The sequence below is a fragment of the Malurus melanocephalus genome, unplaced genomic scaffold (genome assembly GCF_030028575.1).
Source record: "Malurus melanocephalus ecotype Western Australia unplaced genomic scaffold, MMel_1.1 scaffold_30, whole genome shotgun sequence".
Taxonomy (NCBI): domain Eukaryota; kingdom Metazoa; phylum Chordata; class Aves; order Passeriformes; family Maluridae; genus Malurus; species Malurus melanocephalus.
In genome coordinates this window covers 2,652,534-2,667,534 of record NW_026623262.1, presented here as the reverse complement: position 1 = coordinate 2,667,534, position 15,001 = coordinate 2,652,534, and the positions used below count along the sequence as shown (strand labels likewise).

The 15,001-nt window shown below is 35.6% G+C and overlaps 1 protein-coding gene across 4 annotated transcripts in view; it reads left to right on the top strand.

Annotated features, from left to right (window-relative positions):
• The window catches only part of SESTD1 (SEC14 and spectrin domain containing 1), a 49,443-nt gene that overhangs the window by 23,020 nt on the left and 11,422 nt on the right, over positions 1 to 15,001 (top strand). For 3 of the 4 annotated variants that reach the window (XM_057363735.1, XM_057363733.1, XM_057363734.1), the window contains 5 exons: positions 4,429 to 4,542; positions 5,975 to 6,072; positions 6,431 to 6,486; positions 8,000 to 8,211; positions 11,761 to 11,883. In XM_057363735.1, the coding sequence (XP_057219718.1) occupies positions 4,429 to 4,542; positions 5,975 to 6,072; positions 6,431 to 6,486; positions 8,000 to 8,211; positions 11,761 to 11,883 (603 nt within the window). The remainder of the gene's footprint in view (positions 1 to 4,428; positions 4,543 to 5,974; positions 6,073 to 6,430; positions 6,487 to 7,999; positions 8,212 to 11,760; positions 11,884 to 15,001) is intronic. The other variant, XM_057363736.1, reaches the window with a different exon arrangement.

The following is a 15,001-nucleotide window of genomic DNA, read 5'->3' as shown; positions in this document are numbered from 1 at the left end:
TCACTTAGGATTTGGAGATGAGAAATCAACTGCATTAAAAAAATGGGAAAAGGGAAAGGAAAAATCAGGTGGTAAATGACTAGGAATTAGTTGAAAAAAATGAAGTGTGCAGTAAAAAGATCCTAATAATCCTGAAGTCCAAAGTCTGAGTAGTTCTAAATGCTTCACACTTACTGTAGCAGCTGACAGCTCCAACTCTCTAGTAAATAGTGTCAGAAATTTCTTATGATAATTTATCTGCAGCGTCTGCTCTGGAAAATCTCAAGTCTCTAATATATCTTTTAGGAATGATACTAATAAGCAGAGTATTCACAGAATAAAGAATGAGTAACACTTTGTAGGAAGTGCCTAATTTTTGTCCATTTTCAGTTCATTGTTATAAGATTGAGGCACCGAAATTTGTAGCATTCATGGACTTTCCCAAAGATAGGAGGTCCAGTTAATGCTGTTTATTTAACTGCATTTCTCTTTTCGTCTGTGTGTGTATCTGTTGCTGTTTTGACATGGGAGGCAATGGGTTCTTGGGCAAATCAGAGAATTTATGTGAGGCTGGGGAGCATGCAAGCCTGCATTTATGTCACGTTCTGAATTCTGTCCTAAAAAAGAGTGTGTTGAAAAATACCAGAGTCTTTGCCTATTTTCTCTTCTGTGGGATATAAAAAGGATAGTGTGCTAATTATTTGGAGCCCTGGAGGGTGAGGGAGTGAGGTGAGTAAAACCRTGAGTGATGGGAGGCAGTTCCTGGGAGTGGAGCCGACAGTTCATCTTGTATTTATCTAGGATTCTGCAGCTGCTCTTGGGTTTCTAGTATGACAGATTTCTCTGGCACTGGCCAGATAAGTATTTAACTTGTGTTTCTTGGTGTGATGGTAAAGAAAATGATCTTTGTTTAGATTAATGTTCCATATTAGCAAGTAACACCCTATGCTACTCAGTGTTCAAACAAGTAAACAAGTGTTTCAAAAAATSGATTGAAATCTTATTTATCATCAAAAAATAGGATTATTCCCCTCAGTCTTTGCTTTACAGTTCTGTGGCAATGAAGATCATATTTAGATTACGCTTGTTTAAATTTGGTATTCTTAAGGGACATGTGCCTTGTTCTCTTTTGGAAAGTAACTACTTCTTTTTACGTTCAGTAGTGTGCCTGCTGTGACATTACACACTTCAGAAAAAGGTTTCTTGTTACTAAAATTTTACGTCATCTGGTTTTCAAGTAGCTCCTGAGTTGACTCTGACATTTGTATTAAAGAGCTTTTTTATTTCTTCCCTCAAGAAAGAAAGTTCAGTTGGATGTATTTAACATTTTGGGGGCACTTTTATGTGTCCTATTGAATGTCTAGAATTTTCTCTCATCTTGACATCTGCYTCCGTCTCCTTGTAGATGATCAATGAAAATTGCAGAAAAGAGCAAATGACATAGACAAAGGTCAGCTTAATGCAAACAGTCTTTAAAGCTTTTTTATTACAAAAGATATGTGTTGCATGGGTCAAAATAATGTATTTTCACTCCTGAGAAATAGAATTTGACGGTTAAGGCACCAAACATTGCAGTCCATGTTTTTGTCTTTGTCTCTTTCTTTTGTTTAGCAGTTTTTATAAAGGTTGTTAATTTTAGTAAAAAATACAGCACTTTTCCTAAAGCAYTGTTCTGAGTTACTTCTTTAAAGGCTTTCACAATGTTTTAGCAGGCCAGTGATCTACAGAGCAAGTTTACTGACTAGAACAGAGCAAGGATTCGGGCTGCTACCACTCCTCCAGGTTCTAAAAAGAACTGAGTGCAGACAGTGATTCCATAAMTGTGGTCAGTAGCAAATTGGACATTTTTGAAACCTACTACCACTGACAGTTTGTTAGCTGTCCTTGTTGACAGAAGTGGTGGATCAAGTGGGAAGGGAAGCAAAGGATTCAATAATTTATACCTTTTTTTTTCTGTTTTACCATTTGTCCCGATCTACTTGTTTCTCCCTTGGGAAATTTAAGCTCTCCATTTTAACATCCAGCTATGTCCAAAAGCTTTTTTTTTTTTCTTGTTTTCTGGAGTCAGTGCAATCAAATGACTTGGAAAAAAAAGGAAAACAAAAAATCATTTCAGTTGCAAACAAATGGGTTATATCTATTTTTACGAGTGTAAATTACCTTATTTGTACCTGTGGTAATATATYGAAGGGTGAGATTCAAAGGCAAAGRGGGAATGCTAATTCRTAARAGACWCYTTTTCCRAGSATGTGGGGATGTGGGAGTTTGACATTTCTTTTCACAAAAGATCAAAGACAATTACTGTGTTTTGATTTTGATATATTTTGGGAATCRGCAGAAGTTTGCTGAACTTGGAGTAGAATTCACATCTGTAAAAGAAAAGTATCTTCTCACAGTGCACATTGCATTTTTCAGCATTTTTTTCTTCTTTGGCTCTTCTGTGTACTTATGGACTATTAATTTGTAGTAGCTGATMAAAACATTATTTCTGAAGCTTTGGAGAGGCAAATTGCATTTTTAATACCTAGAAAATATCAAAACTATTTCACCAATTTAAAGCATATAGAGGACGTTAGGTGAGTGCTGCCACTACTCCAGGTCTCGAGCAAGAGTTAAATTCTGTTCAGGAACCTTCATTTCTGCCACAACCTAGTCAAAAATTMAAATGTTTGTTTTTATTTTGAAAGTTCAGAAATTATTTTGCTACTAGCTCAGTGAACAGTCAACAAACAGTTTAAGAAATAAGTTGTTTTTAAATGTTTTTCTCTAGAAACCTAGAGAATTAATAGGTTTGGGAGTAATGCCTTAAGTTACAACAAAGCATATCARTGAGGTGGAAGTTTTTGTTTTTTAAAATATTTCTAGTAAGATGTAAAAATTCAGGTTTTGACCAAACCTCTTTTGTGGGTGTTTATTTGTTGTCAGAAGCTTGTTTTCTCATATGGCTTAAATATTTTTTGTACAGGCTTTGCTTTTTCAGGAGAATTCTTTTATTTTAGAAAACATCTTTCTGGTAGAAGTTTACAAAGGCTATCCCTTGCCCACTCTCCTTCCTGAAGGATCTCAGTTCAAAAAAAAATCTGAAATATGTGGTCTCGATGCCATCCATTTTGTCAGGCTATTTGGGTCTTTTTAGAACTTGTATTTCAGTAATGAGAACCAGCTGCCCTGATTCCTTTAGTTCCCATACCAAAATTAATTTTCTCTTTTTTTTTTTTTTTTTTTTTTTTTAAATGAACTCATAGAGATGAATGTTAAAACTTACCTAAACTAAAAAGTGTGTCAAAAGAAGGAAGAATAAAGGCTTTTTTCCCCCTTCTTTCTTGGTCCTGGAATCCTCTGGGATTTGGTCTGGTTACTGGCACTACTTAAAGAAACTACTAGCCAATTCCATTTACAGCAGCTGTGTACCATTAAGGGTACAGGACAATAGTGTATATTTGGATGTTGCTGAGAGGTTTTCCTCTGCAATAATAGACCTTTTGTTTGGAGCTGCTCTGAATTCTTTAGTCTTGGTATCTGCAGGAAAATGGAGCTGGGTAGAAGGCTCTTTCCAYATATTCTTGTGCCCTGCAAGAGTATGAGAATGATTTTATGGGTGGTGGAAATTTTCTTTCTTTTCTTCTGGCTGTATGTTGCCAATATGTCTACTTCCACAGAGAAGTTGGGAGKTTTTTTTTCCGCAGGAGTTATTCCAGGCTTAGCATATCATGCATCAAAGCAGGCTGTGCTGCCAACTTTTGATTTAGGCTTACATGAAAAAGGCTCATTTAGGAGCCTCTAGAATGCAGAAATGAAAGCAAGAATTTCGTTTTCCACCTAGCAGTGGACCTGTGTTTTCCTGTATTGCTATTGCCTGATGTAGCTGATGAGCTAGATTTGTCTCCTGGGTGAATGACTTAGGCTTTTAAGCATATGAARATTTGAACTTTTGACTACTCATGGCAAAAGTGTAGTTGATACAACTTTTACTGAGCATAYTTGCACAGTAAATGCAGGCACTTAACTTCTATGGCACAAACTCACCTCTGGGACCAAAAGATTGCCAGAGAGTGGTGAAAATGCCAAGTGCTTTGCAGTATGAGAGCCTGCTACTGCATTCACTAGAAACAAATTGTATGGCATATGCCTTAATCACAAAACACAAAGACATTTCCTGTTTTCCAGCAAGAAAACAAATATCCATCCAAACATTTCTTTATCCAGTTGTAAGTAGACAAAGTGGTAGAGATGATGCTCTTACAGGATTATGCATGAGATATACACTGCGTTTCAGAATTGCCTGTCTGCTTTAGGCACASACTAATTGCAAGCAGCCATATTTCATTTAAACATTTAGTAGTAAAATCTGAATCACAGAAAGATCTGCTCAGCATCTCTGAATGCGCTTCTCAGATGCCTAAGGAAAATATAAACATTGCTTAAAGGTTACCTATATTATTTTTGCAGGTTATTTTAGTATCTGCTAACAAGCTGACGCGATATATAGAACCATGCCAGCTAACAGAAGATTTTGGAGGAACTCTCACCTATGATCACATGGACTGGTTGAATAAGAGGCTGGTTAGTTATCTGTGTTTTGGGGTTTGGGGGTTATTTAATGTCTCATTTGAGCTCTGATATTTTTATTTGTGTAGGAAATGGTCGTATGTATAGTAGTGCAGTTCATTTACCTGAATAGCCTTGTGATGAGTAGCACTGCATTTACTCAAGGGATGATAAAGCTAATGTAATCAGTTTGTTGAACCAACAAGTTCCTTAATGAAGCTCTTTTAGTARCACTAACACTAGAAGAGCCTAAGTGTATGGTGTAGTCACTATCAAGGGAAATTGTTTAAATGCTGTAGAAGAAGAAAACAAGAAAAAATACTTGGATTCTGCAGATCCTGGGGCATCTCTTACATCTTGGTTCCTGTGAACTAAGCTAGGTTTTAAGCTGTCCTATACCAAAACCTCTGTCAATGCTTTTTCCCCAGTAGACCGAGAAGCAGTAAATGGCTAGGAGCAATTACATCCTTTAATTATTAATCAGCACAAATTGTTTAAGCAATTGTTGGTGTGCATAGTTCTCCAGAATGTTCTTAATCTTTTCTYCATTGATACTTGTTTTCCAGTTATTTAAATAGAATTTTCAAAACAATATTTAATCTTCATTGAAGCAGTGTGTTCCCTTCCTGTGTAATCTGTTCTTAAAATGTGTGTCTCCATCTAGGATCTCCAAGTGTGTTGAAACTGCACCTGCTTTCCCCTGAAATTTTAAGTAGTTCTCAATAAATTAGGGAAGGTTCATTGGCAACCTGTTGATTAATAATTTATTAACACCAAAAAGACCTGGAAGTTACTGTGCATGTCACATAAGGCACCCAGATGTGCTCGGTTCTGTTAAAAAGCAAAACCAACCCTCAGAAGTCAGGTACAGAGGAATTGTCTGAGCAGTACAGTATCTTGACTATACAGGCCTTGTTATCTGAGATCAGAAGCCCCTGAGTTCAAAGAAACTGATGAGAATATTTCTTTCTCTATAGTCTTTCTATATAATACTTTTTTATTTTTGGTTATTCATTACAATATAGTCCATTTTAATAGTGATTAGAAGCTGGAATCTTCACAAAATTTATTGTTTTAATCCTTCCAAGTAAGCTGTCTGGTAGTTTTGTAACATGCCTTGATTCTGTAGCATCATTAAAGGCTTTAATGAAGATGTAAAATAAATATGTCCAGAAGAACTTACAGGTTTGGGAGAAATCTAACTTTTTTTTCAGTATTCATCATATTCAGTATAATATTTGCTATCTCCCTAATAAATCTTAGTGCTTTTAAGTGTTCCCTGGACAAAACTTTGTATTTTCTTTTGTTTCCTCCCTACCATCTGAATGTTGGAAAATAATTAGTCTGTGTAAAGACTGAAGATCATTAAAGGAACTGGTGGATAAATTAGCTTCAGTAGAGCTACTTTAAATTTCATTTCTTATATTAAAACCTGCCTCTTATTTAGGTATTTGAAAAGTTCACAAAAGAATCAACRTCTTTACTGGATGAGCTTGCTCTGATTAACAATGGAAGTGATAAAGGAACTCAACAAGAGCGWGAGAGGTGTGTGATTCACTTTTTGAAAGCATTTCTTTTGGGTTATAAAATTTCATTTTCATTCAAAAAAAAAAAACCCTGGAAAAATGGTACACCTTAAATAGTTAGAAATGTGTAAAGAAATTCTAAATATTTATAATGGAGACTACATAATACATGAGCCTATGTGTAGATAGATGCTCATTTAACTGATTAGATGTACCTCCACTTGTGTTTTGATTCAATGAGTTGAAAAAGTGAGGACTTACAATGTAAGTGAGGAAAAATTCTTAGTGTCTTAACACCATCAGTTAGTTCCAGCCTTATTAGAAGTTTTTAGTGCTACTGTAATAAAAATGTTAATGTGTTTGTTACTTTTTTCAAGGTCGATAGATTTGAACTTCCTTCCATCAGTTGATCCTGAGACTGTCTTGCAGACAGGTATAGTAAGTCAAAAAATTAGAGTGTTGGTCAGGAAAATGGTATAATTTATTTTAGGCCCCAGGTGAAAGCACAGAGGGCACAATTATTATCTTAGCCATCTTCACAGTGTAACGAGCTCATCAGCTGTTGCAATCTTTGGGTTAAAAAGAAGTGATGCTAAGAAATTGAGAACTTCAAACATGTCTTTTTAAATATATATTTTTATAATCCTACTAGTATCTTTACAGCATAATCATAACTGTTATGTTTAATTTTGAGAATGCATTGTTTCAGCTGGTGTCAATATATTTGCCTTATAGAATGAATTTATCTCAGTAGCCACCAAACAGTTACAGTACAGAAAGCCATATCCTGCACTATTGTGACCATTTGCATCAGTCTAGTTCTGAGCTGGTCATCTGTCAGAAAATTGAAGCATACTTTGCTTCTTGGACTCTCCAATGAGCATTAAATGATTTGGGATTATTTAAAACGTTGGATTTAGGGTGTATTCCTATTGAAATAAAGTATAATAGTGTATTGATTTATGCTGGATTTTTTTTTTTTTAATTAGTGCCTTTGTGGAATAAGAAGTAATGCAAAGTGTTAGGTGGTGATCAGAGTCTGAATGCTCAGAATTTTTGCCTTAGAGCCTCTTGTAAACTAATGTGTGTATCACATGTAGTGCTTGTCACAGTGAGCTGACTTCACATGCCCTCTGTGTAAAATTTTAGCTTATCTAGATGTGGGATAATATTGGTTGGAGTTAAAATGTAAAACAATAGTTTCTTGTTCTGTATTTTGAAGTTTTTAAAATATGAAGTGTCTGCAGATGTAACTARATTTTTGCCTACTTGTGTGTCCTTGTCTAATAGTAAGTTTTTGGACAAAACAACAATTTGTGTAAGCAGTTGGCTCCACAGCCCATTAGTTTATATGCACTCTCTGCTTTCTTAATTATGGTGTAATGAATTTTTTTTTGGCACTATAAAGTTTCATGACTTCATGGGACTGGATGATCCTTGTRTCTCYTTTCCAGCTCAGCATATTCTGTGATTTGATCATGGGAGTTTTAACAGGCAACCTTTCTCTGTTAATCATTGTATTGAAAGCTTGAGAAAAATTAAAGTTTCCAATATAAGAACATGCATTTTTGAGAGAAATGCTTTGGATGCATGAAGTAAAGTAAATCAGAATACTTCAGAGTTGTTTYAGACAACAACAGAGTTGTTTCAGGATTATACTTATCAATTTTTTTAATCAATGCTATTGTTAATTTGAATGTTAGTCACATACTTCTTTTATATATCTGAAATATACCACATTTCTTCTGTGCTATGACTGAACCAGCCGCACAAACTGTGACCAGAGCTCTGCATGAAATTGCATCATTAARTGCACCTAGTTATGAAAGATTATTTGCTGCCAAAATGAACCATTGATGGTTTAAAAGCAGGCAATCTTACTGCTAATTCTTGTAGTTTTTTTTCTTTACATCTAAATTCAACCCATCATGTATGTATTCCTAAAGGTCACGAGTTGCTGTCGGAGCTGCAGCAGCGGCGGTTCAATGGCTCCGAGGGAGGGGTCTCCTGGTCTCCCATGGATGACGAGCTGCTGGCGCAGCCGCAGGTGATGAAGCTGCTGGACTCGCTSCGGGAGCAGTACACCCGCTACCAGGAGGTGTGCAGGCAGCGCAGCAAACGCACCCAGCTGGAGGAGATTCAGCAGAAGGTAATGCAGGTAAGCTTGCACTTATTCTTGAATGCTGTGAGGTGGAGCTTTGAGCTCAAGTCGCAGATTGTGCTTTCTGCACGCTGAAAGTTGGAGGTGAGACCTTCGTGCCTGCCATCACCCCACAAGTGTCAGTGTTGTGCTGGTTTTACTCAGTGCTTTACGTGGTGGCTGCGACAGTGACTTTCCAAAGGCTGTTCTGATATGTGAAGGTTGTTGTGAATGTGCTCTCTTGCCTTGGAGCAGTCCCTTTGCTCCCCTCTGCATGGCTGCATAGTTGGAGGGGCCAATGCTTGCCCTGCTGGCAAAGAGAGCAACATTCACAGGTGAGRCACCTTTGAGAGTCAGCTTTGCTTCAGGGTTGGAAACCTGCCCATGCCATTTAAAGTTCCTGTTATTATAAGCCATTATTTATTCCTTTGTTTGTCTAATGCTTGGTAGTTTAGCCTAAGCTAAAGTGCTTAAACTCTCTGCATTCCAAGGATACTCTTTCCAGAATGAGTATGAACTTCCTAATCAATTGCATGTTAAAGGTCATGCTGAACTGAGTAGGTCTTTTGGAAAAAGGCATGTGATTAACACTTTCAACATTTCAGCAGAGTTTCAGTAGTGAAAATCAAGGACATAGAGTTTTTTTCTTCTTGTGTTTATCAATTGAAATTAGATTTTTATTTTTTTTAAATTCTGTATAGTTTTAATATGCAGAAAATTGTATATATAATTGCTTTTAACCTTTCAGCATTGGCATTTCTAATACACGAGTAGTCCAAGTCAAGTGCTTGTACTTTACAGAATTGTAGATACGAATAAAAATAAAAACTAATCAATTTTATGACRTCTAGCAATGAAAATGCAAATCTACTTAGAGGACAATTTTAATTTCTGTACTAATTTGTTTACTGTAAAAAAATCTAAAAAGCAAATGTCACCTGTTGGTATATTGAGCTAGAATATTAGAAATACATGACAAATTAATATAGTCCTATATAGAACATATCAGAACAGCTGAGAGTATAATCAGGTGAGATTTTTTTCCTGTGTTGAAGTTTTTGTGTTTGAACAACATGGGATTTATGTCATACTTTGACAAACTGACCTTTTTAATGCATTTAAATAGAATTGTTTAGCATTACTGGGCCTCATTTTGCAATATTTGTAGTAGAAATAGTTACTTGTCTGCACTGTGTACCCTACAGATGTCACCTGGCAAGTGAACTGAGTCTCAGTACAYAGGAAGAATGTGTTTTGCTCTTTTACCAAACTAATCAGTTTTAAAAAGTGCATTTAAAAGCTTTCTAAATGGCATATAAATATTTGGGAAAAACTTACTAGATCTAGAAAATTATTTAGTTTCTTTTGGATTTACAGGAGAAAACTAGGCTAAAGAGTTAAAGCCTAAAAGTAAGAAGCTAATGATGAATAGAAGGAAACCAATAGAGGCAAAGTGCCATGGTATTTATTTGGACAAAACAAAAATTGCCATATAACATGCTTGCAGTTTTTTCCCTTGTGTTGCTGTTATTCTTTTCTGGTTTGGTCTTCTGCTAGCTTTCTTTACAGTTACCTTACTATTTCATTATTTATATACCATCTTACGTTGCTAACCACTCCTGACTTGCTTTTGTTCTCCTGTTTCAATTTCACTATTTCCTGCTTCTACTTACTGTGATTTGCTTAGTTCTTACTCCTATCTCAAAACCCTCTTATTCATAACCAACTTTCTCCCTTCTGCCTTTGATATTCTATCCTCTCTTTTGAATTGCCCCTTTTGGTTCTGTTCCATGGTTTTGTTTCACTCTCATTTGTCTTTTATTCTGTAATATAAAAGGTGCGAAGATTTTCAGATGTTTTTTGATAAGCAGTTTTTCTAAATGCTGCTTATGAGTGTAACTGTAGGATGAACTCTTGCTTTGTCCTTCTGTAGGCAGAGGATCTAATCTTAATTCACAAAAATTAATGTGAGTTCTTGCAGTAGTCTAGTCATTCATGATTTTAAAGTTAATTTTATTAAAATTATATCACTTCTTTCTGCATGTCCCCTAGAAACTCTTCCCTCCTCAGTTCCAGCATCTGTCCCAAGAACAGCCACGTGCTGGCCTAAGCAGTTGCAGAGTCAGTGCTGTAGTTGCTAGAAACTTGTAGTGGGGAGGTGGTCTTGGCCGGAGAGGGCAACTGCTAAGCAGTAACCTTGTGTACTCTATCAGACTTGCATGAGAACTGTCATTTCCATGTGTAAGTTTTCCAGGCCACTCTGACCTTACAGGGAGACATCGGGGTCCCTTCACTTTCTCAGTTCCATATTTAACCAGTAACAGCTGTGCAGAGATGCTGAGCACAACAGGAAGTTTTTCTTTAAACAAAAAGAACCTACATCTGTAGAGTTGTAATTTGTCCTAGAAATGGTAAAATCAAGGAAGACTCAGAATGCTTTTGGAGCAATGAATGTATGCTCTGAAACAGTGCTTTGGCATGGGGCAAAAAAGGGCAGTGGGAAGGCAGATACGTAAWGACTGAAAGATGGAGTGAATTGAGTAGCCTTCTGTAAGGATGATTATTCTTGATTACTGTTGCAGTGCAGTCTAGCAGCACTAGGAAAATGGTCCAATTAGTCCCTGTTTCATTTGTCTTCATGATTATGGGGTTACATTGTGTATTGTATTATGTTTCCTGGAAATCTGTGTGAAGCTGTTTTGTGATCAATGTTTAAACAAAAGTCACATTAAAGGGAGGAAGCTGGCTTCCTATGCCTTTTTTTAAGGTTCAGAATTTGGATATATTCCTGCATTTCCTTGCTTAGGGCTCCAGTAGTGTGGTTTCATTGCGGCTCTCTCTTTTTACAGATATTTAAAAAATTATTAGGAAATTTTTCCATAGATGATATCGGATAATTCAAATGTGTGTAAGCAACCCAAAATTTGAGATATTCTGCTTTGCTTTGAGTAATATTTACATCAAAAAATAGTTTAAAAAATAAAATCCAATACTGTCGTCTAAAGTTGTATTGCTGTGACCCTGCAAAGAAATATTACATGAGATGTGGCCACTAAAACTCTGTAACAGGTTTCTGTTATTTGAATAGAGCAAGTTAATATGTAAGTTTAGTTTTGAGATAAGTATGTATCCTGTACTGGAGTGTTAGTATATCAGCAAAAAAAGGAGAAAGCTCTCAGGTGTGAGGTTGACTGCAGCTGTTCACTGTAATCACTTGGGGAGAAAACACCCTCTGGTTTGAACACAAGAGATTGATAATCGTTGTGTTTTGAGCTCTTTCATTGACAGGAGATATGAAATGACAAGTGTCTATACGAAATATCTTGTAGTTGTCACCTGTTTTCATGGAGCTGATAGGCTAAGGTTAATGAAAAGTGGTTTCTACTTAACACATTGAAGAATGTGAATGGATTCAGCAATAAGATTTCTACAGAGATGAAAAAGATCTGTTTTCTTCATAAGCATATGCCCATGTTTATTTCTGCTTGTGTTACAAAAGTCTGTGTATACCAATTTTTGTATCATTGATTTGCTACTTTGTTTTTAACATCTTTATCTTACTGACAGGTTGTCAATTGGCTTGAAGGACCTGGATCAGAACAGCTAAGAACCCAATGGGGAATAGGAGATTCCATTAGAGCTTCCCAAGCTTTGCAACAGAARCATGAAGAGATTGAGAGTCAGCACAGTGTGAGATTTCCCATACCTTTTTCAAGTATCAAAATAATTCTAAATGGATGTAGTTATGAGCAATGTATTTTGGTTATGARTATCTAGGACTTTTGCATGTTGTTATGAGTTACAGAGGAAATTGGTTTTCTGTTGTACAAAAGTATGGATTTCTATCTGGGAATTTGCTTGGGTTTACCATGTTACAGCAATTCTTAAATTTKCATGTTGAGTAGAAGGAATAAATTTATTGTTTCCTCCCTGCAAAAATGTTTGAGAAGTCTTGTGCTTCTCAGGTAAACAATATTTTTGTTTTTATTAGACTACACTTACCAGTAGCTGAAACTGGCTTAAGACTTTCACTGATCAAAACTTCAGATGTACTTTATGTTCATAATGAAATCATGAGGATGCTGTTTTGTAACTACCCTAACTTAAAGCCTTTGCTTCTAATTTTGAATACTTCCGAAACTTCATCAGAATTTTGCCTTTCCATTGGATGATTAATTATAATTAGGTTATGAATATTGAGTGCTCCCAAAGGGAGTTTTGCTCACAGTGCTATGTTCACCTTTTCTGACTTTCCTTAATGTAGATGCTGGCAATCCTGTCCACTTTCCCTATACAGTCAGGGCAGCAAAAAGTCACTGGGTTATAGTTTTTCAGACATAATTTAGGGGGAAAAAAMMCCCCAAACCTTAGTCTGAAAAACACAGCCCCCTAGACAGCAYTGTTTCTCTTGACTGACCCTCAGTGAGTATGGTTTCCTTGTAGATGCAGCAGTGTAGGTGTCTGTGTCTGGTTAAGTAAATCCCATCTCCTCTGCCTTGTTGTTTGAAGCTCTTCACATAGTGTGAAAACCAGTACCTTCTGAAGTGTGAAGACATCTTGCAGATGAAATCCTATTTGGAAAGAAAAAAAMCCAAATGCCCTAGACTACCTACTTCATTAACAAAAATAAATTTCAGTGTCTTTTAATTATATTGGTATTTCAAACTGAAAAGAGAAAAGAAGACTGAACATRCTTTGTTTTCACTTRGACACCTATAACAGAGAACAGTGATTTAGCTGGAGCTAGATGCAGTCCTTGAAATTATTGAAACCCCACTGAAGTTTGCAGGCTGCCCTACAGTGTGCTGTGCAATGGCAGCATGGAATACAGCTTGGTTCTCAGGTGCTGGCAGCAGTTTGCAGAAATAATCAGAAAAAAAAATTATTTTGTACCGAAAGAAGTAATTGRAAGACCACTGCCCTACCTTAAATTAGATGCTTGTTTAGAGATTAAAACCATTTTTTGCCTACAGCACTACAAAAATGTGCTTTACCTTTTTATTTGATTTTTAGTATATACTTTCTCTTTCATTGTTTTCCTATTTTTTCTCTCCTAATAATTGCATTGGCAGTTTGCTTGCTTGCTTTCATCACTTTCTGTTTAATGTTGATTATAATATTYTAAAGAGACTTGCAAAAACATTTGATTTGTATTGAAGACACTTTTTTACTTCAATTTACTTTTAAGTGAAAAAAAAATTTCCATMGTTGGTAGTTTTTTGTTTGGATTGKTTTTTTTTTGTGGTGAGAGGGTGGTTTGGTTTTTKTGGGATTTTYRTTTTCTGATAGTTTTATTCATGAGCAATCCACTAGAACTGTTGTTTCTGAGCAGGTCTTTTCTCCATGGGTTAGCTGTACCTAAGTTCTCCCATGGAAAAGATCAGCAAGACTTTTTATACCTGCTTTGCTGGTGTCTTAATTTTACTGATAGCTTGATCAAAATCAATTATTGCAACTCTTACYTAGTTTAATGCTAAAAATAAAAGCTTAGAAAAMCCCCAAAACCCATAGATATTATTAATCTAAATTTTTTTTGACTTCTCGTATTATCGTTGACTTGTCACACTCATCTGAATTTGTATGTTCAGTGTGARGAGTTGTGTTCTGTAGCTGATTGTGCTGAATCTGGATATTTTTAGTACACATGTCACAATGGAAGATGTTTTCCCATCATATCATCATARTTGCCCCTTTCAGGACAGATGAGAGATTTATTCTGCTCTTAAATATTTGACTGATTGCTAATTAAAGTTTTTCATTACTTTCTCTTTTTTCCCTTCCTTGCTCTTTTCATACTTTCTTTTTATCTGTGAGCAGATGGTAGAGGCAGCTTTGAGTAAAAAAATAAAATCAGAATATGGATATTTATACTCTGTTTTGCATGATATGTAAATAAATGATGCAAAAGCTGAAGACATAATTTACAAATTTCTAAACATCCCAACAGAAGTGAGACAAGAATACAAATGAAATCAAATGYTGTAGGCCAATAGATGGTGCTGTTCCATATAAATGCATAGGACACTTCAAGGTCAAAATTAGAGCTGTTGAGCTAACACATTTTGCTTTACAGGCATCTCAGTCATGCAAGATGTGAATGTGGTCTGGATGTATAAAGCTGTTTTTAAATCTCCCCAAATTGTTAAATATTTGATCTATTTTCCTCTGCAAATATACCCACCAGGAMAATATAACTCCTATGTATGTATTCAGTAATCAAGACATGTGAAAAACAAATATGCACATTTTGAATTGAATAGGATAAAGCTTKCCTTAAATAAGAAACAAGGATCATTTTGAAGTTTCTATGCATGGTCACTCTTTTATTCAAAATAYAGAGATTACTTTCACTTTGTCATCAGCAGTATTTTTTCTCAATATTTCAAGGAAATTTTTGGAAGTSTCATCATGTCACTGAAGGCAACACCTGGATAACCCTGTGAACAGCTTTTTATAATAGCACACAAAAGGTCTTTTGTTTAAGTAGATCACTACAGACATTTAAGCACTAGAAATTTGTTTAAAAATGGTGGAATTCCTCTTTTCATKGAAATATCTGCTGGGACTAGGAGCCATGCCTTATACTCTTCCTATCTTTCTGCACTTAATTTTTATACTACAATGCGTATATKAACACATACTAAGCACTTTATTGAGAGTTGATTTGAAATCAGGAATATTTTTTCTTTCTCTGTGCAATCTGTAGCAATTCTTTTTTCAATCTGATTTCTTTTAGCCTGTGGTTGGAAGTATGCCATTTAAGAGAAATMAAATCGTATCTGGTGTTTTTAATTCTTCATTTTCTTGT